This window comes from Musa acuminata, chromosome BXJ3-6 (assembly GCF_036884655.1).
Source record: "Musa acuminata AAA Group cultivar baxijiao chromosome BXJ3-6, Cavendish_Baxijiao_AAA, whole genome shotgun sequence".
Classification (NCBI taxonomy): domain Eukaryota; kingdom Viridiplantae; phylum Streptophyta; class Magnoliopsida; order Zingiberales; family Musaceae; genus Musa; species Musa acuminata.
This window is the reverse complement of record NC_088354.1, coordinates 3,958,645-3,977,446: the sequence shown is the minus strand read 5'-3', so window position 1 is coordinate 3,977,446 and position 18,802 is coordinate 3,958,645. Positions and strand designations below refer to the sequence as shown.

General features: G+C 38.3%; 1 protein-coding gene and 1 non-coding gene across 10 annotated transcripts; both read right to left on the bottom strand.

Annotated features, from left to right (window-relative positions):
• Positions 1-152: 152 nt before the first annotated feature.
• Positions 153-11,119, bottom strand: LOC135581693 (uncharacterized). 9 transcript variants are annotated; one of them, XR_010497209.1, is made up of 12 exons: positions 10,769-11,119; positions 8,135-10,584; positions 7,940-8,050; positions 7,747-7,851; positions 7,510-7,662; positions 5,244-5,407; positions 4,986-5,133; positions 4,485-4,607; positions 4,313-4,400; positions 788-977; positions 581-685; positions 153-499 (listed from the first exon to the last, which is right to left on the bottom strand). XR_010497209.1 is itself a non-coding variant. In XM_065154466.1 (11 exons), exons 2-10 carry the CDS (start codon positions 10,490-10,492, stop codon positions 811-813), a joined length of 3,417 nt encoding a protein of 1,138 aa, XP_065010538.1. In that variant the 5' UTR covers positions 10,493-10,596; positions 10,769-11,119; the 3' UTR covers positions 153-685; positions 793-810. The 9 variants fall into 9 exon arrangements, 5 of the variants coding, with proteins under 5 accessions (XP_065010538.1, XP_065010540.1, XP_065010537.1 ...); XR_010497208.1 differs by having other exon boundaries at positions 153-487; XR_010497207.1 differs by having other exon boundaries at positions 793-977.
• A 1,324-nt stretch (positions 11,120-12,443) lies between these two features.
• Positions 12,444-12,516, bottom strand: TRNAR-UCU (transfer RNA arginine (anticodon UCU)). The gene has a single exon. It is a non-coding gene; the product is annotated as a tRNA-Arg (tRNA).
• Between the last annotated feature and the right edge of the window lie 6,286 nt (positions 12,517-18,802).

Here is an 18,802-nt window from a genome sequence, read left to right as displayed (position 1 = left end):
TCACATACATCACATGGTGGAATGAGCATACTTAAAATGAGTGTAATAATTATTCTACTTGTCGCTCGTAGAATGAGGCAGGAATACAAGATAAAGAAACCAAAGATCACCCTACGAGATCAATCTCATTTAGTGTTTTTATGCATCACATAGATAGACAAAAAATCAATTCAAAAAGCAAAGCAAGAACAAGATTGTGGTTTCTTCATCGGCATGTTAAGCATTGGCCGATATACACGAATGACATTCCTTATGTTAAGCATCCACTGATACACAGAATGACATTCCTTATTTATCGACATCTCGTCAACAAAATTGCTTATCGAGGCTTAAGACATCATCCACGCGTGGATTAAACAGTAGCATGACTACAAAAATTTATTTACATAAATTTCATATCATCTCCACCCCAAAGGGCCACACGAAATGACACACCCTCGACTAGGGAGGTGGGTAAAGGTCGTCCGCTGCTCGATACAATGGGAACCTGCAAAGAAAACTATACATCCTAAGAAGCACCCTTTGCAAAAAAGTTGATACATGGTGATAATTATGAGTGTGCAGGCAAAATTTTGCTTACATTTTTGACAAGCTTCATGTCCTTGGTTTGAGAGAGATCGCTGTACACTATGATATGAAGGTATAGTTTGAGGGATTATAGCCCGAGGATCCATCCTCCAAGAACCTGTATGTTTCATGGTACAAGCGCTTCAGAATGTAGTGCGTATGTTTTCATTTTTTTTATCGACAAGAAAGGGATGAAGTTGTAGAGAAAGAAGAATTAAACTTTACTCCAGTTGAAATGTCGCATCATTTCAAATTTATCGCTGCAGCCATTTTTCTCAACTTCTGCGATATCTCAGAGAACGATGGCCTCAATGCCGGATCAGAAGACCAACAACTCTCCATCAAGGACTTCCATTCGGGATCACACCAGGAAGGAATTTTAGGTCGTATGGAGTTGTTCACAATGCCCCCTGGAAAGAACAAAACAATCAAAACATATCTTAGGTGTGACCCTTAGCTCCTAAGTGAATAGAAAATGTCACAAACAGATAAACACAAAAATGAGCAATTTATATGCTGCAACTCATAATATGTGCACCTGAAATTAATCTTCACTCAGAGTTGACCTTTGAAAGCTTCCCAAAATGTTTACATTTGCGTCACTCATGCTCTGGACCCACTTAAAATAATTTCATGCCTTGGATGATTACTTGACACATGAAGTCTCTCTCATTTAGGTCATTTGCCACTTGAACACTTTAATTTTCACTTGTTTTTCTCACATTAAGTCTCTCTCTTTCTTACTCTCTTCCAACTCTTGACTCCTCTCCACCATGTAGTTGTTTCTTCTTCTTGCACCCTGCCACACTGTCCATCAATTCCTCATCCAGGTCATTGCCTCCACCTACCAATATGCCTCATTGCTGCTTCGTCATCTTCCTCCTTTTTTTTGGTCTACCCCTCCCCTCTTATCTTCCTCTTTCTCTCCGGTATGAACACTGTTGACCCTGAGTGTCAATACATTGATCCATATCTGGTTACTGATTGGTTGTGACACGAGATCTTAAATGTTTATCCTAACATTACTTCTCTAATCCTCAGGTAACTCTAGATTGAAGACAGTATTCAGTTCACAACCACATGGGACACTAAACATTACATTAATTGGCTGTGTTTGAAGGATCTTAAGTCAAAACAAGCAACGACAGATATCAAGTTAAATGACAAAGAAATATAACCATAGTCAATTATAGTCATCATCAAGGTTCGCCGTACCGTACCATACCAGCATTTCGACCCGAGCTCGATACGGTATGGTACCGGTGTACCGAACAATTGTATATTTTTATACTATAGCAGTGCTACAGTATAATACTGTAGCACTGTAGCGGTACCGAGCGGTCCACGTACCGGTAACCTATCGGACCGGTACGAGCGGTATGCTTCAGTATGACAGACCTTGGTCATCATTGTATAAACAATTAGGACTGAACTTTGTAAACCATATATATAGAAAGAGAATACAAAGATGTGCAAGGAGACATAGAAAGAACACTTTCAAAGAATTATGCATGACAAATCAATTCATCTCTATAAATATTGTAAACTGTAAATTGACAATGAATGTACTTCATGAATTTGCAAACTTACAGGCATACCAGAGAACATGGAAGACAACAAGCGAAAGAATTTTAATATTTCGAATTCAGAGTAAAACTAATCACTTGCTTATGACAAACACCGTAAAATTAGTACAGAAATTTGGTAAGATGTAAAAATGATGTGCTATCATACCCCAAACAAGCAACACAACATTTAACTTGAACAAGCAACAGAAAAGCTCAAGGTTTAATTTCATCTGTGGGGATCACTAGATCAAATGTTTTCCTACTTTAAGTTTGTTGAGGACAAGGTTTCAGATACTGTTTGGACCAATATGTACCAATCAGCATTTATTGATATAATCAAGGACCATCACCAAACCATATAACTATCTGCCGATGTTCATTTAATACTTTTCTTAGTGATACCAAGCGGTATAGGTTCATCTATCACGTGGTATAACAATACCATACTGGTCCAACAATGTGTTTAAATTGGTACCAGACCGAGGCTTCAAACCTTGGTTAAGGGCCCTATCACTCGTCGACCATCAAATATATCTCTAATTATTTAGTAAGATTTTCCCTGTCACTAGATGCACCTATGATCTATGCAGTGATCTCTGATGCTTTCTATACATCCCCCTCGCAATGCAAAGCATGCTAAATATTTAACAAAACCACACGTAATTTCTGCAGTGAACAAAGGTTCTACTTATATAGAGAGAAACAACACCACACCAACTAAAACTCAGACAAACTCAATTTGAGCATGTTTTACAACTTCGATTATTTTATCATGGACTTCAAATTTGGCTGCATGACTGGCTGATTTGAATTGGGATTATTCCCACCTGGTCAGAGAAATAATCCCCGTTTCTTGGATAAAATCATAAATTGAGCATAATTAAAATTGATCATTATCGGTCCTAATCCATCGAGATCAGTGAATTACAGGGGAAAAAAAAAGATAGTTGATTCCAGTGATGCAAGTTCAAATCTGACAATCTTATCATCCAACATGGTGGGGTGCCAACATTATCAAACGCAGAAATGAGAAATAAAAAAAATTAAGCAAAAGAGAAAAAAAGTAGAAAAGAATAGAAAGTTGATGATCAAATGAGAACAGAAAAATAGAGACCCGGTGGAGAGGAGCAAAGAAGAGATTAGTTAATTTGGTCTTTATATCAATTGATTGATTATCCTATCATGCCTGTCACATGTGTGCTCACTGAGAACTTGACACTCACTCGCTGTCCATTCATCATCTGTTCTCTCCTGTCATTGCCTGTTGCCTCCTGTCTAGCATGACCCTTGGCTCCTGTTCTTAAATGATTCTAATCCAATGGACGGAATCCAATGGATCCCAATTGTATCATCACTGACAATCTCAATCTCAATACCGATCCTGATTCGGCTTCTGTGACCTATGGATTTAATATACTAAATATTAAACATGTTCTCTATAACTTTTAGCACATTTGGTAGCTCACCAAACTTTAGATGCACCAGAGCATCATCCAAGGAGGAATTTTAAATGAGATCATATTTTATCTGCCGACAAAGTTATTAACCATATCTGACACTATAAAAACCAAGTTTCGTGGTGAAGCATAAACATGATTCAGACTCTAAATTCATATATTCAATATAGTCATACAATCAGGGGATGTTGTTCAGTATTATTAATCTCATGAAATGAGTCTTTGGTCATACTCCTTTCTGAAGTTGGCCTCCAACTAACATAGCAAGAGATTTATGATGCTCATGTGATTAATAAACAAAACTACCCTTACCAAGGTTTTAAATCTCAATCCAGGACCAGTTTCGGATATCTATTGGACTGGTAAGTACCAGTTCATCAAGCAGTATTCTGACCCTACCTCCAGATATGAACCGAAGAAAATATTAAAAAATTAAATGCCAACCAATACTGGTCCTTCAATGAACCGGTAAATAATAGTCTATATGCACCATACAAGTTGGTATTTGAAACCATGACCCGTCAATCAAATATTTAAACATGTCTCGTAATCTTGTTTACCTAAAATGCAAAAACATGTAAATAAGAATGACAACCTTACCCAACCAATATGAACTCATTACAATTCTTAATAACCACTATTGTGACCAAATAACAACTATGATAAAAAAAATTATGATGTTGCTGTAAAATATAATAAATTAAATGCTAAAAGTAGTACCTATGATCGAAGCACAACGCATGTCAGCATAAGGCTCTTCCCCGGTAAGCAGCTCCCACATCACAATTCCAAATGAGTAAACGTCAATCTACCACATATGAACCAAAAAAATTTTAGTAACAGGAGGGATGAGAAAACAATTGCTTTACTAGACTTGTATAAGAAATCTTACCTTTTCAGACACCATATTACTTTTTCCACTCAAAAGTTCCGGTGCCATCCATGGTAAAGTTCCCCGAAGACCACCTGACACCAATGTATGCTGCTTTACTTTTGATAAACCAAGATCTCCAATCTGACAGTACAGAAATGATTAGTACTAGTCACATGATTATAAATCAGAACGTGATCTTATTAGAAAAATTGTAGCGACTAGTAATTAAATTAGCTAAAACTCAAGCAGCAACCAATGTGATGGCACCAGTTATATACAAGACCTTACTTGAAGACAACCTAGGTGATCAAGACAGACTAAGGGGTGCATCATACAAACAATTTGCCCCTTTTAATTGAGTTACATCACACATTTATAACTTAGCCTGCCAAAAAGATTCCTTAAGTAGAAGATAGAAGAACCCAGATTCCAAATGAACAAATTTAAACTTGAAAAAAAGGATCTTTTTGATTCTCGCAAAATAAGGGGCAAGGGGACTTATTGAGAAAGGTTTCTTACCTTACAAATAGGACGATGTGGATCTCGCATGTTAACTAATAAATTCTCACACTTGAGATCAAAATGAACTATGTTCTTTCCATGCAAATACTCCATCCCAAATGCAACGTCCATGGCTATTATTAGTCTTTTACGGCGGTCAATGGTTCTGTTCAACAGAAAATGCTTGAGATCAGAAGCTTCTCATGATTTCTGTCTAAAGTTTGCAGTTCACATGACAATTTGGAACTTATTGGAACAATTGATACAAAATTATACCTGTCCTTCTTTTGCAGAAATTGTTTAAGAGATCCATTGACCATAAATTCTGTTACCGTTGCTAAACTGCCACCAGGGCCATCACGAACTACACCATAAAAAGAAACAACGTTGGGATGATGTAAGCAACTCATTATTAGAGCCTCTTTCCAGAAATCTGCTATCTGCAAAAGCAATAATAGGATTCAATCAGATTCACCAACTGCATATACATTTGCAGAAAATTCCATAAGAAATTAGGCCTGTAGATTCTTCACCTTCAAAGCAAAAGCAAAAAAGGAGGCTTCTACAGATTTTGGTAAAAGCTTAAAACATTGACTAAAACATGGATAAACATGAATGTCCAAGAGACCGGCACAAAGTTTACAGTGAATGCAGCATAGAACACATATCATTCCTTTTCTAAATTGGATACCATATGGCAAAGACAATGTGCAAAGAGATTCATTTCTTATTCAAGTTGCACAGAAAATGGTCAGTCATGGCAAGAATTTAGAGACCAAATGAAAATGAGGTAGTCCTTGAATCAATTGAATGATATAGTCTTAAATAAATTAGTAGAAATGACTTGGAGAAATAAGGCATCAAAATCTCTCTTCATGCTTATGTGGCTTTAGCAAAAGCGCATATAATAAGTAAAAAAACATGATGAGACAAATGGGTCCTATCTGAATGAAGACTTCATGATGTCGTCTAGATCTTTTACTACATAGAGTCAATTTTCAAATACGTGCTTACATAGCATAGACTTAACACAAAATGACAGCTTTTATTTGGCAATAGAAATCGGTTCATCTGAGACAAGGGTTAGGAAGATCATCCATCTGGTAGTGGGATTGTGGCAGGACATGACTTGGATAATAAATGCCATGTATATGCACCAATGATCCTGCTTTAATTCACCAGAAATCCAATTATGCTCAGTTTCTGCAATCTCTTCAACAGTAAAACATCCTAGAAGTTGTTCTTGCCATTGTAGGTGTTCCCTCTAGGATTGCATAAAATTTTGTAGCCATGTTGCATGCAGAAATTTTCACCACGGAATTGTGGTATTTAAATCGACTAAAAAGACGTAGCAAAAGCCCAGCATGGATGATTTGATACCAATTGATGCAGCATGCAATGAATAACTTACCTAATTCACATAAAGAGACATATAGAGCTCTCCAGACTCAAAATGCTACTGACTAAAATCTTTCCTAAACCATGCTATCAAGAATTAAAATACTTAACACCAATATAATTAAAAATGACTATCAACATTGTAAAAAATGACTGAATGATTACCAGGTATAACAAAAAAAGGGAAAGAAAAAAAAGAAAACTAAATCAAGACTCTATGAGGGTGACCATTGGTGCCAAGCTAAGCTTACTCCTTTGAACTAGATAACTAAGGTTTGATTCATGAAAATAGCCTATTTGAATGGTAAGATTGTTTACATTGACCCTCCCTAGATTTTAAATTGGATGGAACCTTGTCTGCTTGGATACCTAGATCATGATTCAAAAGAATGAGACTATACACAATTTATTTAAATTCTAGACCCAAACTACAATCTGGTTACCTAACATCTATACAATTGAAATAGTCTAAAAATCAGGCTTGTTATTTAATAATTGTTGTTGTCGATCCTAATGATGCATATCAAGTCAAAACTCAAGCTGTGAGTTCAAGATATTTGATTCAGTTGACAATCTATTTGTTGATTCAAAGGGTCCTTTTTATTGCTAAAATAAAACATTTGTGTCGCATTTGATATGAAACTATGTTTCTACTGGTTTCATGCATTTATCTCTCATCAAAATATATTCACTAAGCCAATATAACCATATACTACTCACTGGAACGAGATCATACCATTCCGGTTTAACTTCTTTAAACAGCAGAGCTATGCCAAGCATTCATGATACAGTGATTTGTGAGTGATTTACCCATAATTTTTTAATTCACACCTTAGTTAAATCAACAGCAACAATAGGCAAACCCACAAAGTTTCTATCAATAGAACATTTCCAAGAGCAATTAAGCACTGGATCCACCATCAATAGAAGTGGGGTGATATTTGCTAAAAAGGCATAGTTACATTTACAATCAGTTGATTGGATGGAGGGAAAACCTAAAAATACTGTTAAAATACAACATAAAAAGGGATGAAAATCTTTTCTGTAATGGCAGATCTCTTATATTCGGTATGGATATTGCTCACGCAAGACCTATATAACCAACAAATATAATGAAATTTTGATGTAAAAGAGTAGAAACTACCAGGCGTTCTCTCTCGGATGGCCTCCCTGCAAAACAACTAGCTTTTATTCTTTTTATAGCCACATCAGAACCTCTCCATTTGCCATAGTAGACAGAACCAAATGTGCCGGAACCGAGCTCCCTAATTTCTTCCAGATCATCATTTTTTATTGTCTGAAGAAAGATTTTAGGCTCAAGTAAAGATGTGAAGAAATTCGGCAGGATAAGGCAAGAAGAAAATTTCTAACTAAAAGACACCTGCAACCCTTTTGCCAAAGCTTCAGCTTCAGCTGTTGTGGGCTCAATTTTACAAAGTTTATCATGTTCGCTATTTCCTTCCGGGTCAAGTTGAACATCTGAATTCTGCAAATAGAAGAATATATCAATAAGAACAAGATATGAAGAAATTTAACAGATTAAGGCAAAAATAAGCATGTTAACTAAAGGGCACCTGTAACCCTTTCGTTAGAGCTTCTGTTTCATCTGTCCTGGGGTCAGTTTTACAAATTTGTTCATGTTCATCAATTGCTTTGGAGTCAGGTTGAACATCGGCATAGGCATTCTGCAAGTACAAGCAAAGAGCAACAAGTCTAACCAACCAACTTTGAGAATGAAGCAGTCACAAAATGTTCAAAACCAAAGTCACCTCATGTTCACATAATGATTCTTTCTCAACGAGAGGAGAATAAATATCTAAACAAGAATTTGATTGGACCTTGGCTACAGCCTCCTCAGCACCTTCTAATACTGCTTTCTTTACAGAAGCAATCAACTCAGGTAAGAAATTCAAGTTCTCCTCAGACATATTGCGATCTCTATGAGAAACATTAATGTCGGCATCAACAGATTTCCTTGGGTGCCCTTCCACTTCAGAAAGCTGCAGTCCATTTTTAGCAAATTCTAGATTTTGTCTACGTGTAGGAGAAAGGATTCTGTGTTCATCAGGTTTCTTTGAAACCTCATGCCTTATTTTCTGCCCATCAATGGTCAAATTTATCTCTGCTGCAACTTGCAACTGGACACTTCGGTTAGAAGCCATTACGGGGGGATGGTTGATCGCGAAAGCAGAAGAAACAATCAGTTCTTTCTCAACGGGGTATGGAGGTGTGTGCACAAGAGGTACCGCTTCAGTAGGAACTTTACCATTAATTTCACCAGGATAATCATGTGCAATTGAGAACATACCATCCTGACCAGTGACATTAGGATTTTGTCTAGGACCATAGCGATTAAGATAATCTGAGGCAGCAGATTCATCGAGGCCAAGCATCCTCTGTGGAATACTATTGTTCTGGCTTGACAGGGCATTTGGAATTTGGTCCTCAACCCGAACATATGGCAACGTTGGACTTCCCTCCTGCATATATCTTATAAAACCTGAATCAGGCGCACCATTTGGCATCATCATGTTGGAGGGTTCATATGATGTTCCAGGATGACAAGGAGCCTGTCTGTTTCTCCATAAAGATTGAATCGGATGCAAATTGTTTGAGGCTTGGCAAGGACTCTCTACTCCATATGCCAAAGGCTGATTATGATATTGAACTTCAGTGTCTTCAAATCCAGGTGCATTTGTGCCGGTACCACCTCCAACTGTCTGTTGAGAAAGCAATACTTCATTTCCAATATTAGTACCATGTCGAAGATAATCCCCATTGTCATGACCAATGCAATTAGAAGGGAATGAATGGACATCATTAACATTTCCATGAGAAAATGGAACATTCATCATAGTGCCATCAATGATGTAGTGCTCATTCACCCTCCCAGTTCCGCTGTGATGGATCCGCAAATCTTCAAGTCTCTGAGGAAACTGATGGTTGTGTATCGCCCGTCCCTGGTCATACTCATTATAGAAAGGATGGTGAGGCTCATTCTGTTCTTTGACACAGATACCATGGTCTATCTTCATGTCTTGGTTTACCATGCATGGATCCCTGCCACCAAAACACTCAGCTGATGAATTTGGAAATTGCCCCACATATTCATTCATCATGTTTGGTTGCTCCATGTATGGCTGTCCATGCTTCCAGCGTGTGTCAACGAAACGTGCATCTGATACAGTCGTGTGGCTTCTCTGGAAAGTCATATGGCAATGCTCACAGATCCTATTGCTCTCAATCATATTTTGCGCATGGGCCAAATTAGTTGGAAATCCAGAGTTTTCCTGAATAATGGCCCCTGCAGGAAGCCACATCACATTTTCCATAGTTGGTGGAGACTGATGGTCAAACTGACATAGTTGGTGTCCCCCTGCCTGCCTAAGATACTCATCCGCAATCCTATCACTTAACTCCCCAGCCCCAAGGTGAAATATTGCCGACGACGGTGAAGATGGGAATTCCTGTGGATCATTGACAGCATGCGGTCCTGGGGAGAAAAAAGCAGGGCTATAAGGAGCATCCATTTCACCATACCTTTGCACGTGAGATGGGTGAGGGATTGCAATGTGATGCAAATTAAGTTGACCGTGGAGGATTCCCCCGTCGATGCCTGGATGCCCCAAGTAATGGTCGGAGGTATCAGGGGGAGACGGGGACTTGTTGTCGGAGAGGCTGTTGAGGGCGTCGATGTACCTCCGCTCAGTCTCCCGCTCATCATTATCGAAGTGAGTAGTGGCACCAGCCACATCAAGATCCGGATAGTGCGAGAAGAGGAAGATCCTCAGTCGCATGACGCCATCACCCGTGGCGCTGAGCTTGTCATACTCCTCCATCATGTTCATCACGTCATCGTCGTTCACGACCGAAACCAAGGCGTCGAGGTCCTCTTCAGGCTGCTGGTACTTGATGATGGATACCGCATCGAAGAGCTCCCGGATCCGAGCCAAGAGGTCCTCGTACGAGACGTCGCGAGGAACGGTCAAAATTCGGTTCTCTCCGCCGACGTAGCGGAGCCGCCCGTCGAGCGGGCGGGGAAGGATGCTCCCGCCGAAGCTGCATAGTAACTTGACACGAGGGGAAGAATCATCCGCCGCCGCGACGGCGGTAGCGCCGAGTTCCATCTCCGGCGACCACTGAATGCGCCGGATTAAGATTGCGATAATCGTCAGGCGTCTGCCCTAGTGCCCGGTCTTCCGAAATAATGGATTCACACCTATTAATAAACCTTATTTCATCATAATAAGAATTTTTATTGGAATTTAATAAGAAATCCACTAAAATCTCAGAATTTCACCCCACAAAAGATCGGAAATCGGTATTAAAATTCTCCTCTCGAAAACAGGAAATAAAAATCAAGAAGAGAAGAAGGTAAAACCATCGTGAGATCATATCTTTACCTTTTCGTGAAAATTCCCGATCAAAAATCGAACGCGGTTTCCTCTCTCGATCTAATCTTCCTCCTCGAATCTATTTTCTTTCTTTCAGGCAGAGAGATGAGGTGCGAGAGAAATCGTAGAAATTTTCGAGGAAAAGAAGGGGAGGACGACGAACGGGGGTTACGCGAACGAACCGCGTCGCTCCCGTCTCTGTCGCCTGCGGATGCTGCTGCGGCGGCCACCCTTGATGCCGAGGAACGCCGCGTGGCGCTTTGCGATGAGTCCGACAGGAGGGCGATCTCCCGCTCCTCCGCTCTCGATATCTCCTCTCGCCCCGCCCGAGGACGATCGAGAGGCGCTCGCCTCGCCAATAAATGCCGTCATATGAAGCGGAGGGGGCTCCTCGCAGAGATCACGCGGGGCGGGGCCCGCCCGGTGGGGACGACGTCGCGCGCGACGTGGGCCATATCTATGCGGCGCTCATGCACCGTCCGTACCGACGTCACGTAGAGTCGTCCATCAGGTGCCACGCCATCAACGTAATTAATGATCACTGACGTACGATCGAAGCGTATATGTAGCGTGTGCGCTTGCATTTGTATCTGAGATACCACCGTCTGCATTCCGTTATGTGTAGATCATTCCGTTTGTTTTTTTCAGGTTGTTGATCTGATTTTATTTTATTTTATTTATTTAAAAAAATATCGTACTATCCTTCTTTAACGTTAGATCGTATAATAATTATATGATATCGTTTGAGCGCATATTTACCTCTCTAAAATTTAATATACTATATAAGGAGCATATTTAACTCCAGTCCGCATAGATTAGGTCCAAGATAAATGATTATATTATTATCTCTATCACTTATATGGATAAGAGGACAAAAAAATTATTGAAGGAGATTATAGGTTATCTCCTTATAGAATATTCTATAAAATATGGTATTTTGGGAGTTCGATATTTTCATCTTAAAGATATATCATATAATCTTATGTTTATGAGTTCAGATCATACCGAATTGATTAGCTCGATATTTCTAAATATCTTTCTTTAAATATTTATATATGATATATATGTACATGTAAAACATCACTTCTATCATCATTAGTCAGTTAAAATTGAATTATGCACTATCGGTATGATTCCAAGTGAGTTTAAAATATTTTTTATTATGTTCATCGATTATTTTTATATATTTACATTCAGGAGGATCTGTAGAACTTTTGACTCTCCATTGACCATTTTGACAGGCCAAATACCAGCATTAAAGTTTGATTCATCGACAATTAAGCCATTAGAGACAATACACATTATTGGAGGTCAACGTTGAAGATTGACATGTGGAGGTCAACCCCAAACATTATACAATAGAGAGGTCCACCACCCATCCTAAATCGAAATCGAAGACCATGACACTTGCATCAAACAATTCAAAGAATGTTTGGTGGTCATCATCATCATCATCATCAATTATTATTAAACTATTAAATAAACAGTTAAATATGTCTAATTTTAAATGTTTGGTCAATGAGAAGACCTCAAATTTGGACAAAGTTCAAAATTGTTGGAAATTAGTGGTTAAAAGAGAAAGGCTCCAAAATTAAAGATGACTTCCAAACTCCTTTTAAATAATCGAAAAGAAATAAAAAAAAAAGGAATATTATTAAAAGGTGAAACTTAATGAAAATAAATTCACGCCTAGTGGGACTCGAACCCACAATCGTCTGATTAGAAGTCAGACGCCTTATCCATTAGGCCACAGGCGCTTACATATTTTGTTCTCTTTATATATATATATAAATATAATTAATATAATAAATGTTAACTAGCAACTTAATAAACAAGAAAGATGATATGGTGAAATTAGTACAAACCCACAAAGGTAGGAAGCTAATTGAAATTAGACTTGATATCAAGGAAGGCTTACATCCCAATCAGCATAAGTCCAATATATACCATCTGACTTATTCGTAATGATCAAACAAATTATTACGAATAAACCACTAAAAATAGGCTTGATCAAATATCACATATTTTTAGATTTATCCAGATGAGATATAGGAAGTCTCATAGGAGGGTAGTGAGACTTCCACCATGCTTCTCATCTTCTCTGATATATATGAATAGTTCTTTCTAGTAGCAGAGCAAAGGGTCTTCCCAGGAATGTTGTTTGAGAATAATAATTCAAGACAAATGATTCTGTTTAGCTGAATTCAGTACTGCCTTGACATAGCAGCTTAGGTTGCTTTTGGTTAATCCTTTTTATCCACAGAGTTTACTGTGCTTCTGTAGTCAATCTCTTCTTCAACTTGTAGTTGGTAAGATTGGATATGGCAATCCAAATCTGTGGGCATGTCTTGGATGTACAGAGACATGATGCAGGAAAGTTCAGAGATGCTTGTCATCCACATTTCACACACAGCATCAAAACCAGAGGATTCACCAGTAGGAACAATGTTTCACTTGCTCTTTTGTTGATTGGCAGGCTTTTTATGCAGTCGATGGTGTTTCTCTTTCAGCACAAGTACTGAACACTTGGAAAAAAAAAAAAGACAAGCACAAAAGGAGATGGGAAAATACAAAGTATTTTGTTGTGACAAGCTTTCTCAAAAATGTGGATTTTAATTTTACTTTTAATTTTATCATGTTGATAATTTTCCTTTTTCACTGTCTAATTCAAATTGTCAGTTGGTAAACTGTTTGAATCTTTAATATTTTATGGCTCACTGGCCAATTCATTCAAGTCCATAATTCTTTGTTCTTATTACTAATGTTAACAGCCTTCATTGCATAACAAGGAATTTTTCATGTTTGTAATGATGTTTTTACTGATTACACAACACCAGTTGCAGTCATATAAGGACACATTTAACCTATTTGATAGAATCAATTCACCAAGCCAATAGAAGCTACAATGAGTATTTATATTGTAATCAACAATTATTTTCCTCCTTTAATATATATTAAATTATCATAAAATATATGTTCCTTTATTTAAATTATTAATTTCTTTGTTTGTTTAGTATAGTTAAAGAAATAATTAAAATCGATTTTCTTAATATGTGGATAATTTAAAAATTTTATCCATTAATTAAATTATTAATTAATTTATTTCCTAATGAGTGATGTGATTTTAAGAAAGTAAAAAAATGTAAATTTCTTTTTTTGTATGATCCATAAGAAATAAATCTTATAATTTGACCTTTATATGTGAAAATAAAATAAAAATAAATTAAAATAAAAAATAAATTATTATTATTATTATTATTATTATTATTTTTTGGAGATCTAATCTTCTCCTACTCCCTCCGCCCGCCCACCCCAAAACAAAAACTCATTCTTTATCAAGCTAGAGAGGCAAGATTACGGAGAGTATTCCCTCAAAAGAGGCAAGATTCTTCATTATCAATTTTTATTTCTATTTTAAAATTTTTGATATTAGAATTGTTATAATTTGTATGATACAAAATAATATTTTAATTTTAAAATTTTATGATTAATAAGTAGTTATCATTATATTATGATATTAAAATGATTAGTTAATTTAATAATAATAATAATTTATTTAATTAGGTATATTTATATCTTAAGAAATTATATATAATTTTTTATGATTTAATTAGTTTTAAATTTAAAATCATGAATCTAAATTATTTAATTTATAAAAAATAGATTATATTTTATAATCATTAAAATCTAATTTAATTATGATTTTATAATATATTATATTTCTAAAAATATTAAAATCTAATTTAATAAGAAGGGTCAAATTGAGCTATGACCTTAGTTAAGTTGATTGGCCAAACCAGCCTATGTGGTCAAGTACAACTCATGTGGTTAAGTATAACACATCCCATGTGACTAGGTATGATCCAGCTTATGTAGTTAAATATAATTCAACCCATGTGATCAGGTATGGTCTAGCCCATATCGTCACAGATAAATATATACAAAGGGTATTCGATATAATGTTTGTATATATCCGTATCTTTTAATTTTGTTTATGCATTACATAGCATGTGGGAGCTTATAGTTGTTGAGGCAAAATTTTTTAAAATAAGTCATACAAGTAGAGGGTTTTCTAGATCCATAGAGTGGTACAGAGTGTTAGCTAATACAACATTTTGGAGCTACTCGAGTAACATATGATTAGATATACCTCTGGGATAGTATCTAGGGTGGTTTCATTGTCATGTTTCACAGTAGTATCAGGCAGGCATTTGTGAGGACTTTAATCATGATAAATCACCTTGGACTCTTTGTCATATAATCGTTAACTTGCGAAGTCTATACTCATTTCCTAAGTCATGTAGCACCCTTACGTGTTTGTCCGTAAAGGGTAGGCCTTCCTGAAATCTTTTATAATCATTTAAGTGTTGAATCTCGGATTTTGATGATGAAGTCAATTGTCATTTGTTGTCTAATCTATGTGTTGAGATAAGTGTGCAGGATTAACTACGATGAAAGATAGACAAGCAACAGGAGTTGCGCCGGAGTCAAGTTCATGATCACGTTGGGAGTTCGAGAGTTCGACGGAAGTTCGGACGGTCGTCGGAGGTTCTGCGAGAACAGATCCGAGAAGTCTAGAAGCTTGCCAAGCGAAGCTCGTCGGAACTTGCCAAGTGGATCGTCGCAAAGTCCAGGAGTTTGCCGGAAGTCCGCAGGAGCATCACCGAGGGTTCATCGGATGATCGACGGAAGTTCGCCGGAAACTCGCCGGAAGGAGCGATTGATGCACCGAAGCAAAGCTGCAGAAGTTGTCTTAGATTTAATCGTAGTTAGCACGTTGATTAAGTTGGAAAATGGGAGGAGATCCCATTGGCTTAATCTTGGGGCAATTGGGCCCCTGAAAGATTGAAATTGGGCCGAATGGAATGAACCATTCGGACCCTGATTGCACCAGGAGGTGCAACCGCCCAGGCCAGGAGGTGGCACCGCCTGGGCTAAGCCTCCCAGCGAGACTGGGCGGTGCAACCTCCCCAGCCGGGAGGTGGCACCGCCTGAGCTCAGTCTTCGAGCTAGACTGGGCGGTGCAACCTCCCTGGCAGAGAGGTGGCACCGCCTGAGCTCAGTCTTCGAGCAAGACTGGGCGGTGCAACCTCCCTGGCAGAGAGGTGGCACCGCCTGAGCTCAGTCTTCGAGCAAGACTGGGCGGTGCAACCTCCCTGGCAGAGAGGTGGCACCGCCTGAGCTCGGTCTTCGAGCTCTGCCAGGCGGTGCAACCTCTCCAGTCAAGAGGTGCAACCGCCTGATCCCGGAATTCCGGGATTTGATCGTTTTGAGCTCCAAATTTGAATTGGGTTGGGGCCTATAAATTCCCCACCCATTCAGCACTGAAAAGATACAGACCTACACCGAAATCTTGATCTTTTCTGTGATTCTAAAGAGCTCAAAAGTGTTGTAAAGCCTTTAAGTCTCCTCCTTCTGTTCTTCAAGTTTTCAGTTGTAAAGTGAGGAGAGAAAGGTCTGTAAAGGTTGTCTCCTGAGCCTGTCAAAAGGAGAGAAACTGTAAAAGGGAAGTTTGGCCTTCGCCTATTGAAGGAAGGCCCCTAGTTGACGTCGGCAACCTCGTCGGTGGAGGAAGCCAAAAGTGGAGTAGGTCAAGGCTGACCGAACCACTCTAAATCTCTGGTTTGCGTTTATTTTTGAGCACTTTATCATTACTGAAACCTCCTTCATTACTACTGCTCTCTGCGCTTTCACGAACAAGTTCTAAGTGCTGTTCTTCCGAATCTGCATTCAGACGTAAATTCATGTTTTCGTACATTACAGTTTACGTTTACGTTTGATTCTGCAGAACCGTCTTTCGTGCTTTCACGAACGAGTTTCTTTGCAGTTTACACTTACATTTTGATTCTATTGATAACTGCAAACTGTCCTCTGCAATTTTACGAACGAGTTTCAACATTTAGACGTAAAACTGCATTTAGACGTAAAACTACATTTAGACGTAAATCGGCTTTCCCCGCACAATCATCAGATCTCAGTTCACGTTTACGTCTTGATTTCAACTGCATACTGCCTTCTGCGAGCATACAAACGAGTTTCAAAGTTTAGACGTAAATCTGCGTTTAAGACGTAAATCTGCGTTTAGACGTAAATCTGCGTCTAGACGTAAATCTACGTTTAGACGTAAATCTATTTTTTGCAGATTACGTTTTGAGCTGAACAACAGCAGCACATTGTCTATATACTTCTGCTTAAACTGCTTCTAGACGCAAACTGTGTTTAGACGCAATCTGCGCTTAGACGCAATCTGCATTTAGACGCAATCTGCGCTTAGACGCAATCTGCGCTAAGACGCAAACTGCGCTTAGACGCAATCTGAGTTTAGACGCAATCTGCATTTAGACGCAAACTGCGTTTAGACGCTAACTGTGTCTAAACGTAAACTGCACTTAGTCATAAGTTATCTTTGAGTCGGCTTTTGCTTCAAAACTGATTTTTATCGAACGAACGCAGCTTTTGTTTTTAATCGCTAAAAGATATCCGCTGCACTAATTCACCCCCCCCCCCCCCCCCCTCTTAGTGCTCTCGATCCTAACAATTGGTATCAGAGCCCGGTTAACTCTCAAAAGGATTAAAACCCAAGAGAGATGGCTTACGCCGGAAACCAAGAGGGCCATTCCATTACACGTCCACCCATGTTTAATGGGACGGACTACACCTACTAGAAGACCCGAATGAGGATCTTTCTTATTTCTATGGATTTTGAATTATGGAATCTTGTCGAGAATGGTTTTTCAAAGTCTTCTCTTCCAATGATCGATTGGAATGATTTGGAAAAGAAGGCTTTCGCTCTAAATGCAAAGGCTATGAATGCCTTATTTTGTGCACTTGATAAAAACGAGTTTAACCGTGTTTCAACTTGTGAAACTGCATTTGATATTTGGCACACACTCGAAGTGACCCATGAGGGCACAAGTAGAGTAAAAGAGTCAAAAATTAATTTGCTGTTACACTCTTTCGAACTTTTCCGTATGAAACCGAGTGAAACCATTGGAGACATGTTTACCCGTTTCACGGATGTCGTCAACAGTCTAAAAGGACTCGGAAAGAGTTTTTCGGATTTTGAGCTTGTTAATAAGATACTAAGATCCCTTCCTAAGAGTTGGGATCCTAAAGTCACCGCTATTCAAGAGGCAAAAGATCTGCGAAATTTCCCTCTTGAAGAACTAATCGGGTCATTAATGACCTACGAAATGACTTGTAAAGCTCATGAAGAGCAAGAAGACATCCTTCCAAAGAACAGGAAGGATATGACACTCAAAACTTCAGAATGCCACTTGAGAGAAAACTCAAGTGATGAGGACTGTGATGATGACTTGGCACTTCTAACAAGAAAGTTTAAAAAATTCTTTAAAAGAAATAAGTTTAAGAATGATGCAAAAAATAAACTTGAACCCAAAAAGGACCAAGTAATCTGCTATGAATGCAAAAAACCGGGACACTACAAAAGTGATTGTCCCCAAGTCAAGAAAAGAACAACAAAGAAGAAGGCGCTCCAAGCAACATGGGATGATTCGAGCGCATCTGAGGAAGAGGAGTCCAACACCGAGCAAGTTGCTCATTACGCCTTAATGGCCATCGAAGATGAGAAAACTAAACCATCGCAAGCTAGGAGCAAGAGATGGTACCTTGATAGTGGATGCTCAAGGCATATGACCGGAGATCCATCTCAATTCTCTAAGCTCACTAGCATAGACGAAGGATATGTCACCTTCGGAGACAACAACAAGGGTAAAATCATTGGCAAAGGAACCATAGGTAACAAATCCAACTTCTCTATTGAAGATGTCTTACTAGTTGATGGTTTAAAACATAACCTCTTGAGCATTAGTCAATTATGTGATAAAGGATATATTATAAGATTTGAATCTAATGCTTGCATCATTGAAAAACCACACAAAAATATATCTATGATTGCATTAAAACAAAATAACGTATACACTATTGACATCAATGACTTATGCGATGAAATGTGTTTTGCCGTTATGAATGAGGATGCTTGGCTATGGCATAGAAGATTAGGTCATGCTAGCATGAAACTAA